The 20320-nt window shown below is 32.4% G+C and overlaps 1 protein-coding gene across 7 annotated transcripts in view; it reads right to left on the bottom strand.

The window, feature by feature from the left end:
- LOC111702650 (triple functional domain protein) overlaps nt 1-20320 on the bottom strand; it is a gene marked incomplete at its 3' end in the record, with an annotated part of 222423 nt that overhangs the window by 21377 nt on the left and 180726 nt on the right. For all 7 annotated transcript variants that reach the window (XM_023474874.1, XM_023474442.1, XM_023474643.1 and 4 more), the window contains 1 exon segment: nt 3349-3589. In XM_023474874.1, coding sequence (XP_023330642.1) covers nt 3349-3589 — 241 coding nt within the window.

The following is a 20320-nucleotide window of genomic DNA, read 5'->3' as shown; positions in this document are numbered from 1 at the left end:
ATGATATTCTGTAAACCTGCAGTACGTTGTACATTATTAACAATTTATGTTGTAGACTTATACGTAATGACATTATTCATTGAAACTGTGTTTCAATTTAATACGTAGAATGATTAGATTAAATCATGTGATATACTTAAATTACATTATAAACTGTGTGGAGATAGCTTTAGTACATTATATCTATTCCCGCTAATCTTATAAATATGTACATTAAACTTTAACTGTGCAGTAATAACATAATATGATTCTCTTAATCACGTGATATAGATAACGACATAAGAATTGTAATTATGTCAATTCACAAGTACTGTTGTGACATAAGATATTTAAATAAAGTTAGTTTATAGAGAAACTCAGTACTGTTTACTGTGAGAGAGTAATCCTGTAATCCTGTTTTGATAAAACAGGATGGATAGTCACCATCATTTGGGATCAATATATAGCTTGTTGATAGCTAGGTTTGTGTCCCTGTGTGGCATATAGAGCGGATCATCCCCATCATTTGGGATCGATATATAGCTTGTTTGATAGCTAGGCTTGTGTCCCTGTGTGGTATTTAGAGCACTGAACCAATAGCTTGTTGGATAGCTACAGAAACAGAGCCCAGTGATAGAGGCGTTGATAGTTAGTGGGATTGTATCCTGGTTGACTTTGATAGCAGACGGGTTGGATCTGGATAGATTTGTTTTGAGAACTTGTTACTAAGTAGGTGTTTACTAAACTCCTGTTCTCTTTTTCTTATGTTCTTATGTTTTTATCCTGTTCCCCCTCTAGTCAAGATGACTAGCAGGACGAATACTTGAATTAAATGTTGGTAGGTATAATCAGCAATATACCTTTATTTAAAACCCATTCATCATCCTTAATATTTGGACAATACTGGCCTTCTCAACAATTCATTCAGAGTTAAGAGTTGAGAGTTAAGATGACAAGTATTTTATTCTAATTTGAAGATGAATAAAGAAGGAAGAAGTTTATGGGCACAATTACTTCTAAGTATATGAATGGGAATGATGAGGGAGGATAAGGATGAGATAAGTTAGGAAAATATAAGAGTGGAAATGGGAGTAGGAGGATAAGGATGGGATGAGAGTGGAAGGATAAAAATGGGATGAGGAAGAAAGGTTGGGATGAGGAAGGAAGGAAGGATAAGGATGAGGGCTGAAGGTAGGATAAAAAGTGAGATAAAGAATGAAGGATAAGGACGAGGAAGGATGGAATGACTAGAATGAGATAAGGAATGACTAGAATGAGATGAGGAAGGAAGAATAAGGATGGGATGAGAAAGGCAGTATGGATCAGAATGAGAATGATTGTATTAGGTTAAAATCATGTAAATGAAATGTATCCCCCCTCCCTCCCCTCCAATAATGCCAAGACCACCATCTGCTTTGTCCTCGTTTTCTTTTTCAGCAATTAAATGGTTAAAACATTCACGACATTTTTACAATGTAGAGTTTGTGCCAGATTGCAGATTCGTACAATCTATTTACTGTTTTATATTCTTCAGTTTACGATCCAACCCATGGTGAGTTTGGAGTGTCTCTCCTATTAAAACTGAATGGATGTGCGTCTATAAAATAAAACCCTAACTTTCTATATAACGTTTTCTATTGGGGATAAATTTATAGGGAACAATAAACTTTAAGCTGGAGTACCTTTTTGCTATGATTTTAGAATAGAATTAAGCCCTGAAAAGGTTTAGATGGTTGGTTAACAACTGAATCCGTGAATACGCTTTGCTAAAAGTACATGGGTAAATAATCTGGTTCTATTTTTGAAGAACAAACCTCAAATTTATAAAAGTAAGTGTTTAAATGTAAAGTGCTATCAAAGATGTAACGTGTATCTGTGATTGTAAATCTGTGCTTCTTAATCTTATACCAAATACTAAGCGTTTTTAATATCGTCTACGCAACAGTCCATCTGGAGAAATAAATTAAAAAATAAATATTCTAATCCTTTTCAATGTTTTAGACATTTATATTCCAAGCTATAAATTTTGCCAATTCTTGTAATCAAAGTTTAAAATATTAAATGTTACTCCTCTACAGGGTGGAACTTTTGTGATGAATTTATTTATTTATTTCAGAGGTGAAACACTGTCATTCCACGATTAAACCCAGTCATCTTAAAAGTTTGCCAAAGGATATCGAGTCAAGCTTCATTAAAGGTGAAAAAAAGAGAAGAAAAAAATATGACATTCCATTGCTGAATGATATATGTTAATTCTACCAGACAAAGAATAAAATTAAGAATATATCAGTTTATTCCATAGATGGAATACATGACTTTCTCCAGCTTTCTAGACTCAACCTCCCCTTCTGACATCTAGCGGAGTATTTATGTATAAAACTCGAACAAGAAAGTGAAAGAGGGTAAAATTAAATCTAAAAGTCCATCAAAACGAAGAAAAACATAACATTTGTTGACCGCCCTAAAAAGACGATTTTCTTATTAAAAAGTCTTATGTTTGAAAAATCTAATATTTAGCAATCAAATCTGAAGTTGAAGTTAAACAACATAATAATTGCATTGATGCAAACAACATAATAATTGCATTGATGCAAGGTTAAAGAGAATGTCATTGTAATTTTAAATGATTTAAAGAGTGAAATCCCCGACAAAAAACTGATATGAAATAGTTTTGATGTTCCCCCCCCTTTTCTTGTTTAAGTAGAAACAACTTTTTAAATGATCTCCTTTCTTCAATACAACAACAAATTCAGATTTTACATCTTAATAAAAATGTGTTTTCTTTGTTTGTTATTTTGAAGGAAAAGGCACAATAAGAAACCTCTTGAATATGTTTTTTTCGGAATAGATTGGTTGATTAATTAATTCTACGATTGATTGATAGATAAAATTTCTGTATTGCGTAGAAAAGGTTAATTTTTCATTTGAAAGTTAAATTTAATCCTAAACATCTTAAAACTTAGATCTTTGAACATTTATTTTTAACATTAAAGGAGAGATTTTGGTTTTAGAATTATTGGAGATTTGGATTAGAAAAAGATCAAACTTTTCTTTATATTAAAAAGTTTTTTTTTATGATTTACAACTTACAGGGAAGTTAAGGGAATTAAACATTACCAAGGGTTCCCAAGACCAATTTTGCTATGAAAATATCAAGAGCGCAGTGCTAAATTAGTCAAGGGAAACCGCAGTTACGTAAAATTTTTAATTTCCCGAAAAAGTAGTGCTATTTTTTTTCACGAAAACTTCGCAGAGCCTGTCGGTATTTACTTAATTGCCCCAAAGGACGTTCATTAACTTAACGTCCCTCTGTTGGGGGAATCATAGGTCTGTAATGTTGGTGAAAAGGCGGTGAAAAATGTTTGCTACCTGACTGTTCTGTTCTAAACTGGTTGTATTTGGTTGGTGAGAGTTTAAGGCAGGATAAAGGAAGTAAACCTTCAATAGGTTCAGGTCTACTCTCCTCAGCTAGTGAACTACTCAACCTCACTAGAGCTAGGTCAGGTGAGGTTAGATCTAGCACCTCGACCTGCTGACCTGACCTCACACTAAGATGACCCTCTACTCCTGTATGGTCAGCTATAACCAGGGTTAGTTCACCACACAGCGCCTGAAATGCAAAATATAATATTATAACATGTTTTATATTACAAAGTATATCTCTTAATTATTCCTATTTTCTTCTATATAACTATCTAAAAAACAAAATATCCTCTAAAGTGATGTTTTTAAAATCTTTAGTTTACCCTACTTATTGCTTCTTGTTATCTATTTAAGATTGTTGATCAAAAACATTAAGTTTTAATCCTTAGCCTTTCTTGGTAATTTATTCCTGATTATTTTTAACTAGATTTGATAAATATTATAATTTTCCAATATTTGTTTGTCTCTGTCTCTCTCCTATGTTTGCCTGCCTCCAATCCCTTGTATGTACTTTGCTTACATAACACGTTATTCTGCAAATATATCTGATTGCAGGGATTGTCTGTTTGTTTGATAAATCCATTTATCTCTTTGCTCTGATCCTTCGACCTTTTCTAAACTGCAACCCATTCCTCATCCTAGTTCTACACTTACATAATCTCACATTAGTACTTTACAGGGGAGACAATATCTATTTCATACTTTTGCTATGGAAAACCACATCATTTTATTCAAAATTCAAGGACAATACACATATAACGTTGTAATCTGTTTGGCTGTCTGTCTGTTTGTGTATCCGATCATAACTTTTGAACCCCTCTTGACCAATTTGACTTAAATTTTGATTGGGAAACTGCACGGGATAGGAACATTTCAGCTTTTGTATCACAGTAGGCTTACTTGATTTGGAAATAATGTAAAAATTGTATAATTGAAACAAGAAAGGATATGGAAACATTAAACCTCCTGTAGGGGAGAGTGGGCCAACCAAAGAATTCCTTCAGTCAATAGAAAACGGTTCTGGAGAAAAGCCCAATGTCATCCCTGATAAGTGACTGGCCAAACTGTCTAAATCTGCAGGTTAAGAAAAAGTTTGATTTCGGATGTCCAAAATTCAAATAAAAAACTCTGGAAAGTAAAAATGCAATGATCCCCATTAGACTGCAGAATGAGGAGACGGCATTTGCGCAATTTCGTGTATACTTAATGTTGAAATGAAGCAAATAGTTTTAAAAATTAACTCATTAAATGAATGGGTCTGTTTCCACCGCACAGTTCCTGTACGTTTGTCATGATCACTGGACTATTAAAATCATTATTTAAGTCTTACAGTAGTTCTCCTATTCTACAGTTTTATGGGCTCCACTGTAATCATAGCAGATTTTTGGACAGAAGAAGATTTTACAAAATTAAAAACATTATAGATTTACGACGGTATCCTTGAGATTTCAAGTATGATTTAGATATTAATGCTTATAAAACTATTAATTTCCAATTGTAGTTCTTTAAAAAAGTGATAAAACATTTGTAAACATGTAAACACGACGTCATCTTCTATAATATTGGTTACATCAAGGTTTCAAGGGTATGCCCTCTTTAACTTGAAATTATAACGAGAGTCCCTTTACCTGAAAGTTCTATCAGGACTTCAGGTTGATGAGGTCATTATTGAAAAGTTTAACAACTCCAATACTTTCCAAACCTTTCAGAAGCACATTTTCCAAATGCAATGTCAACCTTAGCTCGAAGAGTAACAATGTCAGTGGAATACTTTGAAAGGTTTTAACGGGTCTTAACTAATATAGATTCTTTAAAGTATAAACTTTTATTTATTTTCCCACCACTGAAAAAAAAATGTGAACAGATTTCAAAGATTTTTAAAAATGAATATTTGGAAAAAAAAACAACGATTTGTTTGAATGCAGAACCAAAAATCAGTGAAATTCAACTATGAAGAGGATTTCATACTTTACAACTCAACTAATTCTTCAAAAGTTTCATGAACATCTTTATAAATATATAGGTTGCAACAACTGGAAATTACAATTACAACTCATGAGTAAAATGTAGAAGAAATACAAAATTTATTCATCAGTTCTTTAAATATATAAATAGTTAATTATAAACATTAATCTATAGGAAACTGCTGTAAAATAACAATTTTAGTAGTGTACTTAATCTACAACAAAAGTTGCATATATAGTATTTTACAGAACATTATATTTTTGGTTATAAAGAAAACTATTTACACTATTAACATATTGTTCAGTGTACACTGTCCAATTCAGAAAAGTACCCTTAACAACTTTATCTGATCAAGATCTAATGTTACAGAAATAATGAAGGAAAATGTTAGAATAAAACAATGAGATCTAAAGTATAAAGTTAAAGGTTTAAAGGTATTCTTGTGAATCAGCTAGGCATGTCACTCTTTTAATGCAGGGTCACATCAACTATCATATACGCAGTCCTCTAAAGCTTAGACGGTATTACTTAAAAACTGATATTTTAAACTAGAAAACTTGAATTCCTATAGTTTACAGTTTATACCTTACACCACACCTTGATGCCCGCTACCTGGGGAGTGTGGGTGGATATTTTATCAATAATTTAGACATAAACTTTCAACAGAATATGGGAAAACTATATATCGGGGGGGGGGGGGGGGGGAGTATGTCACAGTTAAAGATTTAAACAAACTGTAAGGGTATACTACCACGTGACCATTGATACAAAGATAGCTATGCCATATTTACATATCCGTACCCTTAATTGCTATAACTGTTCAGCGGGTACAGAGATTTCCATAATGTGTAAATCTTTTAGGTAGCGCTTGAATTTCTATAAAACCCGGTGTACGCTGCGTACTGTGTGTTCTCATGACTGCAGCTGTTCCTTGTGTTACTTTTAAATAAAGATACAAACTATTTTACGTTGATTGCGGTTTTCAAAAATTCTTAGGAAAGTATTTATTTTCTGTCACTTAAAACAACTTGTATCAGTCTAAGGTTTGAAGGGAACTGTTGTGAATAGGGTTGTAAATATTGTATTAGAACTAATCTGCTAAGTATACTGTAAAGAGTACACACATAAATAATGAGGTTTAGCTTCCTTTAGGTACATGACTACATGAACATAGAGGTCTCCAGGGACACTAGTTTAGTATTATAATAAAGAAATATGGTTCTCAAGTCAACACTTCTATATTCTGTCCAACATATAATGATCATACCAAAGATAACAAAGACACGAAGTGGCCCAAAACCTTGCCAAAATATTAAGTATCAATGAAAAGAATAGAAAAACTATTTAGAACTTCAATTTAAAAGTGACTTTTTTGGCCAATCTGTTTGGCCAAATATTACGTTTCCTTAAAAATCCAAACTATTCGAATAAAATGGTTTTAAAGGAACTGAGTTTTTGACACGAACTCACATTTTCTAACTCTATATCTTTGCAACCTGATGATGTAAACCATTGATATTTTTAACTTAAGACTATTTGATCCAATACATTTTATAGTTTGAAATATCAAAGGTTTAAACTATCAGGTTGCAAAGATATAAGGATAAGTAAATCAGAGTTTGTGGCAAGAACTCAATTCTTTTGATCTTCCACAGAGTTACCGCTTTTAACAGTTTAAGAATCTATTGTCAAACAGAAAGTTTACTGCCGTAGGAAATCATGAATGTCGACTAGGAATTCTCATGTTTAACGGTTAACCCTGTATTCCCATCTCCAGCGTATTCATCACATTTTCATAATTTGGCTGATTTGTGATTATATTAGGAGCCTGGGGATATTCTAACAGTTAGTTGCTTAATCTATGCAAATCAGATAATCATGTATTTCATTATAAAGATGTTCCATATAGAATAGAATATTGAGATGCATCTTCATCAAATCTTTGTATTAATTAAAAAATGACCGAGTAAGGGAAATTGATTACTTTTTAATCTGATAATTGGGAAAAACAACAGCCCTGAGAAGGAATTGAATTACTGAATTTAAAAAGAAAAACATTTTCGTTTTTTATGTTTTAATCTTTCTTCCCATCCTGATTTTCATTGTATAAGTAAATAGCGCACTGTAAGTGCAACTAGACGTATATTTTTCAAGAAAAATAAATAGAGTAGATAATGAATATGATCGATGATTTGATGCAAATTTAGAAATGAGAAAATAGATCGATAGAAGGTTGGTTAAATGATGGATGACAGGATGGATCGAGGGATGAATATTATTGCAAGAATATAAACATAAGGATGAATAGATGTAAAAATGTATAAAAGGATGGATAAATGGATGAATAAATGGATAAATATATTTGAACAGCAGGGTTCCAACATATTCTCACGCAACAAATATCAAGATATGATATAAGGAATGCATAAATGAGGTGAGTAAGGAAGGATGGATATATATATTATATAAACTAAAAATGTTTATTAAACTCAGGAGGGCTAAACAAACATTGAAAGCAAAGTTCTTTAAAATTGTTTGAATTTGTTTTCTTAATTTAAAACTGAATAAAGCATTTGTTTACTACATGAGATACAAAAGTGTGGGGGGATGGTGTTTTCAAAGTTGATTGTGTTTTGAAGAGGTGGAAGGATGGGGGGGGACAAGAGGAGGTAGTAAGGGTATTCTATAATCATTAAGAAGGATAGAAGGGGGGGGACAAGAGAAGGTAGTGAAGGTATTCTATAAGTATTAAGAAGGATAGAAGGGGCGGGGGAAAAGAGAAGGTACAAGAGAAGGTAGTGAGGGTATGCTATAAGCAGAGATTGTATTAAGATTGTCATTAATGAAACATAATAAAGCCAGAACACAGTGTGATCCATTAATAATACACAATAAACCAATCAATGAGAATCTATGGGGAACACAATATAGTAAATAAAATCTCATTTTATATTGGTAAACGATGTGTTGATACACAACTTAGTCAGTTCACAAAAAAAAGTTATATTATCAAGGTGATATAACATACAGACACGGGGGGGGGGGGGAACTTGATTAAAAAATCCACAAATCAAACTTGTTAATTTTTAGATGGGGAAACCTTGATACAATGTGTTGAACAATGTGTTTAAGAATACAGTTCCTTTTTTTCTGTTGCTCAACGACAAAATACACCTTGCTTAATTCTTTTATATTATTTTAATTATAATCCTGTATAGAGTTAAAACATAATATACAAATAAAGTATTGTGAAAACTCTCATTAAATATGATAATGGTTAAATAAGCCCCACCTACCACTATGTATAGAGTATAGAATATTGAACACTGGTGGGTTTAACACTCTGATCATAATCATAAGGACAGGGGGAACCTAGGGGGTAGAATGAATATAAAAAAGAGGGAGGTGAATGAGGAAAGGGAAAGGAGGAAAAGTAAACAAAGTAATTCATCTTTAACTACAAAAAACTTTTGAAAATTAGCAAAAAATTCATAGCTTTGGCAATGGAGTGAATCGTTCATAATTACTCGGTATTTCTTAATATATGTAAAGAGCAGAAAATATTTGTGTAGCAGATATCGATGCTAAAAATAATAGAAAAAAACACAAGATTAAATGTTTTGTTGAATCAAAATTTTTCAAAGAACAGATATTTTGACTGAACAAATATGAAATATTAGGTGTGGACGTCATGTTTTAGTTAAATACATAAAATATACATAAGTTATATTTACAGTTCACAAGTGTTCTTCTGTAAAAAGCAAAGATCATTATTATTTAGAAATACACATTTTATTCCTTAATTTCTAGAAATAATTTGCATTATTAAGAATTCTTTTCAACAGTTTTATGTTCCATATTTTCAAACTTCCAAAAGAAAGTAGGGAAAAATGATATGTATAGATTATATAGATAAATAAAAAGTGTACTAAAGCCCCTGTGGTCTTATGCCCGACTGCACTGTTGATATGTTACGCGATAAAACGCAAGTTCGGCTGACAAACATCCAGATAAAAATTGTACTTTATGTTCTATTATTCTATTATTCTGGCCTTTCTTTCTCTCATTTATTTTCCATTTGTCTGTTTTCTGCATTTTAACAATAAAAAATTGTTATATTTTTGCTTTTTTACATTGTGGATTTAGAAAATTTAAAAAAACGATTAGAGAGGAGACTAATTAGGAATTTTTAATTAATTTTCTATTTTCTATTTTGAAGATTGTAATTAATATTTATTATAGTATAACTAGTTCTCCAGGTGAAGCTCTGGCAAGATCAAGATCAAGATTTAGTTTAATTTACTAGAAGAATTAGTTTAAATCTAAACTAAACCTTGTATACACTTATCAAGATAGAAATCGGGATTCAAACATTAAAAATAAATTCTATCTATTCTACAGTATATGTACTTAATTATATAAATAGAACTCCAACTCCTAAACCTACCCAAACCCTACCCCTAGCTCTAGCCCTAGACTCAGATTAAAACTAAACCAGACCTAGAAATAGAACTAGAACTAAACCTCGACCTAGAAATAGACCTAGAAATAGAACTAGAACTAGAACTAGAACTAGACCTAGACCTAGACCCAGAACTAGAACTAGAACTAGAACGAGGCCTATGAACTAAAACTAGAACTAGAACTAGACCTAGACCTAGACCTAGACCGAGAAATAGAACAAGAACTAGAACTAGAACTAGAACTAGAACTAGAACTAGAACTAGAACTAGAACTAGAACTAAACCTAGACCTAGAACTAGAACTAGAACTAGAACTAGACCTAGACCTAGACCTAGACCTAGACCGAGAACTAGAACGAGACCTAGACCTATGAACTAGAACTAGAACTAAACCTAGACCTAGACCTAGACCTAGACCTAGAACGAGACCTAGACCTATGAACTAGAACTAGAACTAAACCTAGACCTAGACCTAGACCTAGACCTAGACCTAGACCTAGACCTAGAACTAGAACTAGAACTAGAACGAGACCTAGAACTAGAACTAGATTTATGAAGACATAAATTGATAAAATGCAAAAAAGATAAACAAGTTGATAGGATCCTACGGGGATAAATAAACACAAATTTCAACAAATTGATTAAAATTAATAGGAAACATTAATTCTAGAAAAACCAGGGATTCAATTAGTATAAGAATTTATTGAGAAAAGTTGAATATTTTTGACATGATAAAATACCTAATTATTAACGGATATATCTGCAACTGATAATTTAATCCTAAAGTTGGAAAACTAAATCTAAAAAAACAAAACTCGAATATTAATTATGCACAAAGTCTTAAATAATAAAAACAAGTTCTCTAAAAAATCCATGAAACCATCACTTGTCCCTTGTCAACAGTTTAATATTTGCCACCCCCCTTGGATCAACCTCTACCTCCTCCAATCATAAATTTGTTATTTTAACCAATCAGTGGCCGAGCTAGGGGTTAAGAATCTGACCAATATTATTCTAAACTTATTTTATCTCTGAATGTTTTAGTACCATCAACATTAATTGAAATGTCCGTTTCTTATTTAAAGGTTATTTAAATTGACCCAAATGTTTTGAGTAGAATAATAGCCCCTGCGCTTGTAAAAGTATGAAGAGGGCAGCTAGACACAATACTGAATAATCAGGGGGGTCTACAGGGTCAACAGGGGACTACACATCTTAATAAATGGGGAACCAAGAGAACCAGGGGAACCAAGAGAATCAGGGGACCAAAGAGAACCAGGGGAACCAAGAGAACCAGGGGAACCAAGAGAACCAGGGGACCCAAGAGAACCAGGGAACCAAGAGAACCAGGGGAACTAGGAGAACCAGGGGAACCAAGAGCACCAGGGGAACCAAGAGCACCAGGGGAACCAGGAGAACTAGGGGAACCAAGAGAACCAGGGGAATCAGGGTAACCAAGCGAACCAGGGGAACCAGAGGAACTAAGGAATCCAGAGGAAACTTAGGACCTATGGATACCAGGGGAGCCAAGTGAGCAAGAGGAACCAGGCTAATTACAATATATTGAATATTCTCCTTCAGTCAGGAGATATTTATGAAATGCAATTTACGAATAAATTTATGAATAAATAAGACTGTATTATATATGAACACTCTAAGCTGTTTTTGTTTACTAGAACTTATTACATAATGTCTAGACTTCTTGCTTATGCTTGATTTCATATTATATAAATATATATAAAACACCGAGATTCAGAGTCCAGACAGCTATAAAAATTGAGCATCAATTTTCAAGCCTTTCAGCCTTTGGTTTTACATTACAAAAACCCTATACATATGCAGAACAACTAGCTTGTTGGTAGCTTCAGTTTAAAAAAAATAAATAGGTAAGGTTTAAAATATGAAAAAAGTAGAAAAAAATGTTTGAAACATTGTGTATTTTACAATTTTGTTTGAAACTAAGAGAAAGGCTGAAAACTTTTATATAAAAGTACAAAGTATAAATTGAAGAAAATAGAATTTTGAAAGATGAGATAAAGTTGGATTTATAATAATTTGAGAACAGAACCTTCACCAACACACATTCGGAATTTTGGAAATATTTAGAACTTCTTAATGAAACCTTTTTACCTGGAAATCTTCTCAGAACAAACTGTCCGAAGAAGAGAAAAGGAGTTGGGACATTTAGGATTAGAGAAAGGTAGTTTAACTAAGTATGGATAGTTACACTTATTCTCCAGTATGTTCTTGATAAGATTTCTAGAATAGGTAAAAGATAAATATCGGGATTAGTTTGAGGATTCAGGAAATTACTTGCAATCCTTGATGAAGAAGAAGCATTTGTAAACTACTACAGAGGGATATTCAGGAAATTTGAGATTGAGAAGTCCACTACTCACAAACTATCTCATGTAGTCTATACACTGAGCATAAATAGAAAAATGTATTATTCTACCTAACAGTTATTTTTTTTAAATCATACATAATTTACAAGAATTAAAGTGTCGCATATATTTTATAGGTAGTAACAAATTATTTAGTTTACGTATAAAATTTTTTTTACCCAATTAAGTTTATTTTTATTATATGGATTAGTTTCAAACTTATAATTTAGGATCAACAATAATACTCTTCAACTTTTCATTTTATTCTAGGAATTTGTAAATACAATGGGTAAAATTTTTTTATGCAGAAAAGTTCAAGGATGATTTGACATTTTAAATTTTGTCAATTTTTATTTTATCTATTTATTGAAATAACCATTCAGAAAAAACAAATTTTTTTTTTAAATTTACCTTTTAAAAATTGGAATTTATCAAAAATGTTTTTACCGAGAAAAAGCATTAAAGCATTTATTTAACGATAAAAAAAATTTTATTTTGATTATTAAGGATGACTTTCAGAACCCTCTAGTCATTCTTAACAACTAAATTACAAATTTAGGAGAAATTTAAGAAATTCCACAAGGAAAATTTTAAATCTGAATATTTTTGACATAGATGCTGCCGGGTTAATACTGTGTGAAACTGTGAGAGAGAAAGCATTCCTTAATGATCCTGACATAAAGTGTGTGTTGACTATTCTTAAATATTTTACAGGAATACTATTTACAGTATTCTGTATGCAATATACAGGTAATATACAGAATAATAGTTTTTAGTTTAAGCCAATGCGATCTTAAACTCAATCCTTTTCATTTCATTTTATAAGTTCTCGTCTCTGATATTATAATGTGCATAATTTATAATTGGAAGTGTTAACAATTGAAACAATCACCACTGCTAGTAGACAATATTACGACTTGTTCCATCTTAGGAACAGTTTGATATTTTTAATAAAACACAGTTTGATGTTTCAAACAATGCTTAGGACACATATTCGATGTTTCGAATAATTAATAGGGCACAGTTCAATATTTCGAACTGTTAAGAACACAGTTCGATGCTTTTAACAATTCAAAGGGCACAATTCGATGTTTCGAACAATTTATAGGACACAGGTCAAAGTTCGAACTTGACAGTCTGAAAGTAACTAACCTCAACAGAAGCTGAACCAGAAATAGCTTTCCTTCCAAACTTGAACCTATCCAAGGATATTGAAGCAGATTTAGAGGGTTGAGGGGGTGGGGTAGTTGCATGGGAGGAGGAGGATCCATCCACAGTATTCTGCCGGGGCATCCGGAGTCGGGTTAATTTCTCTCCTATAGATGCTTCACGAAACCAGGGGAGGGAGATCTTTCTCCGGCTATACCAACCAATTCATTACTCTTATACTTCAACAGTAAGAAATCAGCAAATATTATCCAATTAGATTTTGATTTTCAAATTATATATATTTGCTAAAATGTATATATAAACATATTCCAAATTGAATTCAAACTTATTCATTTTTGCCCCAAACATTTTATTGAGAGTCTTAGAAAATTTGATTTGTGAGAAGAAAAAAAGAATTCATTCATTTTGAGAGCTTTCCATGTTTAATGAAGGTTTATGTTCCTATTCATGGTTTTGGGTGGTTTCCCACAGATGGGTTGAGTATCTTGTTTACTGGGTATACTTGACATTATTCACATAGTTCACATGTACCGTACATTTCTTTCAGTACATAGATTACTAGTGTTCTGAGTAGATGAGTAGCACTGTACCGAGTACATGATAAATATTCATGGATTTTCACTGCAAACTAGAAGGTAATATACAAAACATCCTTGTATTTGCATAAAGAATAGGATATGCTAGGGGGGGGGGGAGGGTGTAATTACAACTGCAAGGACAAATTTTTGTATTTGTACAACCGTATGAATCTAGGAAGCCAGTGACAACTATTTCCTAAAGGAATATACCCGCCCCCCCCCCTACCCCCTCCATCTTCTTCTTGTAAAAAAAGTTTTATGTAAATTGAATTGATAGGAAAGCACTTAAACATTAGCACAAGATATTCAATGTTGGGAAGTTTGGTAGATTATGCAGAATATGCATATTGTTGAAGCATGGATGGATAAACATGTTTCTTTTCTCATTATATTCTTTACTTATGTTGGGAACTATTAAAAACTCGAGAATACAGAATATTTATAATATATATTCAAGTTGGATTTCAGTATTACACATTCCAAGCCAACGAGCTTAGATTTCAACTGAATAAATAAATGTGAATATCATCTAGCAATGCAATATATTTAAACTTTCTCAATAAAAAAGCAAAATAAGATAAATTATGAATAGATGTCTGCTTAAAACATAATGAAGTGAAGCTATACAGGTAAAAATGTTCTCCCAATTATATCTGATTTGGCAGAAAATCTACATTAATCCAACTTGAATTAACTTAATTCACAAAAAGCAAAGAGGAAAGCTCGTGATCAAATATAAATTCCTGAATTTTTCAAATTGATAAATCAGTAATTCAGTATTCAGTATTTACTCAAAGATTTCCTATGTCTACAATCTAGTGAATCTAGCTACACTCTACAGTGGTAAGACAAATCAGCTTAAAAATACAAATTTTAAAAAATGTTTTTTGATTTGAATACGAACGAATACGAAAGTTTTTCCACAGTTTTCTGGTTAAAATATTTAGTAGTAGTATCTCTTCGTTTGTCCGATCTTAACTCATAAACCCTTTAGCCAATTTTTCCCAAATTATGATCGAGGAACACGGTAGAACCACGAGACTGTTCTTAGCTTGGTTTAATAATTTTCAATTAAGCAGTTTTACTTTTTAATCGAAACACTTAATTTCCAGGCTGGGTTGGGTTCCTGAGTGACTACCTAGTAACAGGGACTAAATGAATTAAAATGTTCCTACAACTGCTGCACGTTATATCATCAAGCAAAATATTTATAAATATGTTCAACTGATCAATTACAAATACAAGAAAGGTGTAAATAATTGTAGATTCGGCACACTAACAGACAAGATATGTATGAAGTGACTGGAACAAGTTTTTATGGATATAATAAATAAAATAGTATTTACACAACACTATTTATACAATTGGTGAAGGAACATATACAATCAATATTGAACATTTTTCCCCTAAAATATTTAGTTCAGTTTAAAAATGAAAATAAATGTCTCTAATGTCCAGTTACTATGAAGTAGATTTACATCTGTTCTTTATGCAGTAAAAACAATGTTTTACAGTTCCTAATAATGTAGTAAAGTTCAATAAAATTATGTACAGTTCACTCACAAACATTCTGTACAGTTCAGTTCAATTCTGTTCAGTTCAGTTCAATTCTGTACAGTTCAATTCAATTTTGTACAGTTCAGTTCAATTCTGTACAGTTCAATTCAATTCTGTACAGTTCAGTTCAATTCTGTACAGTTCAGTTCAATTCTGTACAGTTCAGTTCAATTCTGTACAGTTCAGTACCATTTCGTACGGTGTTGTATCTTTCTGTACACTTTAGTAACATTCTGTATAGATCAGTAACATTCTGTTCCGTTCAGTTCAATTCTGTACAGGTCAGTTCAATTTTGTAAAGTTTCGTACGGTGTTGTATCATTCTGTAAACTTTATTAACATTCTTTACAAATCAGTAACATTCTGTTCAGTTCAGTTCAGTTCAGTTCAGTTCTGTACAGTTCAGTACCCTCCCGTATGGTGTTGTATCATCCTGTACAGTTCAGTAACATTCTCTACACTTTAGTAACATTCTGTACAGTTCTGTAACATTCTCTTCAGTTTAGTAACATTCTGTACAGTTTACTAACATTCTCTACAGTTTAGTAACATTCTGTACAGTTAAGTGCCATTTGTACCGTTCTTTAGAATAAGTTCATATCTGTAGGACTCAATGCAATCAGTACTGTAGTTCAGTTTTTGAAAAACCTAAGAAAGTTTAGTTGAGTATAGTCTTGTACAGTTCAGTTGAGTACAGTCTTGTACAGTTTAGTTGAGTATAGTCTTGTACAGTTCAGTTGAGTATAGTCTTGTACAGTTCAGTTGAGTATAGTGTTCAGTAGCGTATAGTCTTGTACAGTTTAGTGGAGTATAGTCTTGTACAGTTTAGTGGAGTATAGTCTTGTACAGTTTAGTAGCGATAGTCTTGTACAGTTTAGTAGCGTATAGTCTTGTACAGTTCAGTTGAGTACAGTCTTGTACAGTTTAGTGGAGTATAGTCTTGTACAGTTTAGTGGAGTATAGTCTTGTACAGTTCAGTTTAGTACAGTCTTGTACAGTTCAGTTTGAAAGCGTAGAGTTTAAAAGATTCAAGTATGTCTTGAAAGCAAAATACAATTTCAGTTTTCTGTTCTGTTTGAGAGACAGGGGTTTCCAGAAAGGATGTGACTTCAGTGACTAGTATTTTTTCTTACATTCATGGTTCCCTACGTCATTTCACTTCTTTATTTATTTTCCAAATCATTTAATTGACCTTAAGAGTTAAGAAGATTGTTTTTAAGGCAGAAAACTAAACTCGACCTTAAAACCATCGTACCGACAAAATTTTATGTCGTCATTAAGCCCTTTCCTTTTGATATTACTGTATATATATATTTATAATAAGTCTAATTATGTATATTTAGATAAGTATTAATATCAAAGTTTAAAAAGGGGTTTTTGAAAAGAGATAAATGGTTACTAGAATTTTGCTCATACTTTGCATTTTAGGAAACTTAAAAAATATCTAATATATATCTGACATTTACTTTAAAAAATCAAAGAAAGATTTGTGTGAAGAGAAACAGAGAAAAAACATATGCATAATGTCTACAGCAGAAAGCTACGAAATCTCAATGTCAAACTTTTCATTTTTCTAGATTTTTTTCTTCCTAATATTGCCCTGTGTTCTAAAGCGTTGAATAGAAATAAAGACGGTTAGGGGGAGGGAAAGGGTTTTAATATGAAAAACACTTTTACAAGACAAATGTTTTAGACAGTTCTCTATACCAATGATCAGAAGCTGTATATTCCATGTATCCTATCAGAAACTGTATATACTCCATGCATGTATTCTATATAGAAACTGTATATACTCCATGTATCCTATACAGAAACTGTATATATATTCCATGCATTCTTACTGAAACTGTGTATATATTGTATACTCCATGTATTCTATACAGAAACTGTCTATACTCCATGTATACTATATAGAAACTGTATATACTCGATGTATCCTATGTCGAAACTGTATATAATCCATGTATCCTATGTCGAAACTGTATATAATCCATGTATCCTATGTCGAAACTGTATAAAATCCATGTATCATATGTCGAAATTGTATATAATCCATGTATCCTATACAGAAACTGTATATAATCCATGTATCCTATGTCGAAACTGTACATAATCCATGTATCCTATACAGAAACTGTATATACTCCATGTATCCTATATAGAATCTGTATATACTCCATGTATCCTATACAGAAACTGTATATACTCCATGTATCCTATATAGAAACTGTATATACTTCATGTATCCTATACAGAAACCGTATATACTCCATGTATTCTATATAGAATCTGTATATAATCCATGTATCCTGAACAGAAACTGTATATATTCCATGCATTCTATGTCGAAAATGTACATAATCCATGTATGTTAATGCCTAAAACTTTTTCTATCTGCATTTTTTACTACTTAAAAATTTATGTTCGATTAAGGATTTAAACTTTGAAGTATATAACTGCAGTGTTGAACCAATATTTATCTATGTATGGTGCCCAAGGTGTTAAGTATTAAGTTTCTAAGCATTAATTGTTAAACCAAGAAGAAGATGAAATGTAACTTGTAAATCCTATTCTTCATGGAAACCTAGAGAAAGAGGAAAGTGTCTCGACTAAACACTGTATATATCTAGGTATCACTGCAGTACACCAATATAACACTTAAACCAGTGTGTTCACTATCTATCTATCTGTTACAGTATATAAGGCCTGTGGCTTGAACTGTGTCCCGGCCAGAGATCGGACCAGAACTAGGGAGATAGCGAGGGCTAGGAGGGACATGGGGGGAGGGGGGATGGGCGGCCTCAGCCCGGTATATCAGCACACTAACACTATGTTTACACCACTTATACTCGGCGTAGGTTTTGGTTTGGTTTAACAGGGAATATATGAGGTTAACCTCTCTGTAACTAAGGTCGGGATGGATATAAATGTCAACGTGTGAACAAGGGAGGGAAGTGGGAGGGGGGGGGGGACGTCATAAACCAATCAGTTTAATAAAATATAAAATTGTGGTTTAATAAATAATGGGTTTCCCATTAATTCAATAAAAGAAAGAACATATGTGTAAGTGTATATAGGATTAATAAAGGGGTAATCTTCACATAAGGTAAAAACAAACTGACTATATATAGAATTAACTTTCATTAGACAGATTATATGCTTACAGAGAACTGATAAATTTAACTTGAATGAATGAACATTATCAATGAATCTGTTGAAAAAAATAAAATATTTCCTCTGCAGGCCTCAGGACAGGTTTCTTGTGCCAAATATTTGGCAATGTTCGTGTACTGGGATTTGCAAATATAAGGATTTTGCAGATCTTAGCGAGGACAAAATACAACCATATATAAATCAGAATCTATCCATATATGTACAGGGTGAGTGCGGTTTTCGTAGACCAAATTGAAATCTCTCTAAAACTGAGAAAAACAATTTTTTTATAAAGTTTTTTCAAAGGATGTTTATTTAGTCATAACAAACATTTTTATTTAATAAAACCGCATTTTACATCATCGACCTTCTCCACACATTTCCTCAAGACAGAGAAGGCACTGACGATTTTTACGTGCGGCATATCATCAAATACTCTAATATAAGGGGTGTTGTGTTATAAGGGGTTCTATTGACATCCTTCTCCGCCCGGGACTACATATATAACAATTAAGGGGATTCATGACGTGCTTCATGTGCGCCCTGCACTCTATCCTCTTTAGCTTCACTGCACTTTCGGTGGATGTAAGATTTGTAGCCTACCTTCTCCTTCACAATCAATATTGCCCAGCAACCTCCCAATCATGGTTCAAACCTTCGATATTTCAAACTTAGAATATTTGATTTGATTTCATAGTTCAAAATATCACAGGTATAAGAAATGGGGTAGCAAAGATATATGGATGTTGTGGAAAAAACTAAGTTCCTTTAATGAGTAGATATATTGATAAAATATATATTAAAACATCTATTAGTCAATCATCAGTTTTTCATCGTTTAGCAATCATAACACTCTCCCGGCACAATTTATATCCTAGTACATGTCACTTATCATGTACTATACAGGGTGGGGGGGGGGGGGGAATATATATATATATAATCTAGAGAATGATCATGAAAAACAGTAAATCTTGTGAATGTCTAGTGTCTAGTGTATCAGGATCTCGTGTAGAAGTTTAAGATTGGTTTTAAAGATTTGTGACATAGGATCGTGCTGTAAATTGGCCATTAATATTTCGGGGTAGACATACCTAGTCAAACCTTCACTATACATAGTTCAGTATCTTTAGATTTCCTTTTAAATTCACAACTTTAAACAACTCATAAACATTTATCAAATTTAATAAGATTGTTTTAGTATTCATTGTTTACGTTATGCAATGTTGCTATGTTGTATGTCATGTACATTGTACAATGTACATGCGTTCACCTATACTTCTATATAGATTATTTGTCTGATAAACCCCTTATGAGTTGTAGGTGGAACAATACTCATATATATTCATCCTACACCATTAATAAAGGTAGATAAGAACTAGAACTGAGAGAAGAGGGTTTATTGCTCCAGGGATACAAAATACAGAGTATAGGATAACATCAAGGAGAACCAACATATTGGACTAGGATGCAGAGGATTAGAGTAGGATACATAAGATTGGACTAGGATACAGAGGCTTGAACTAGGATACAGAGGATTGGGCTTGGATTCAGAAGATTGGACTAGGATACAGAGGATTGTACTAAGATACAGAGGATTTTGATAGGATACAGAGGGTTGAACTAAGATACAGAGGATTAAACTGGGGTA

Source organism: Eurytemora carolleeae, unplaced genomic scaffold, assembly GCF_000591075.1.
Source record: "Eurytemora carolleeae unplaced genomic scaffold, Eaff_2.0 scaffold101, whole genome shotgun sequence".
NCBI classification, from domain to species: domain Eukaryota; kingdom Metazoa; phylum Arthropoda; class Copepoda; order Calanoida; family Temoridae; genus Eurytemora; species Eurytemora carolleeae.
This window is presented reverse-complemented; position numbering and strand designations above follow the sequence as displayed.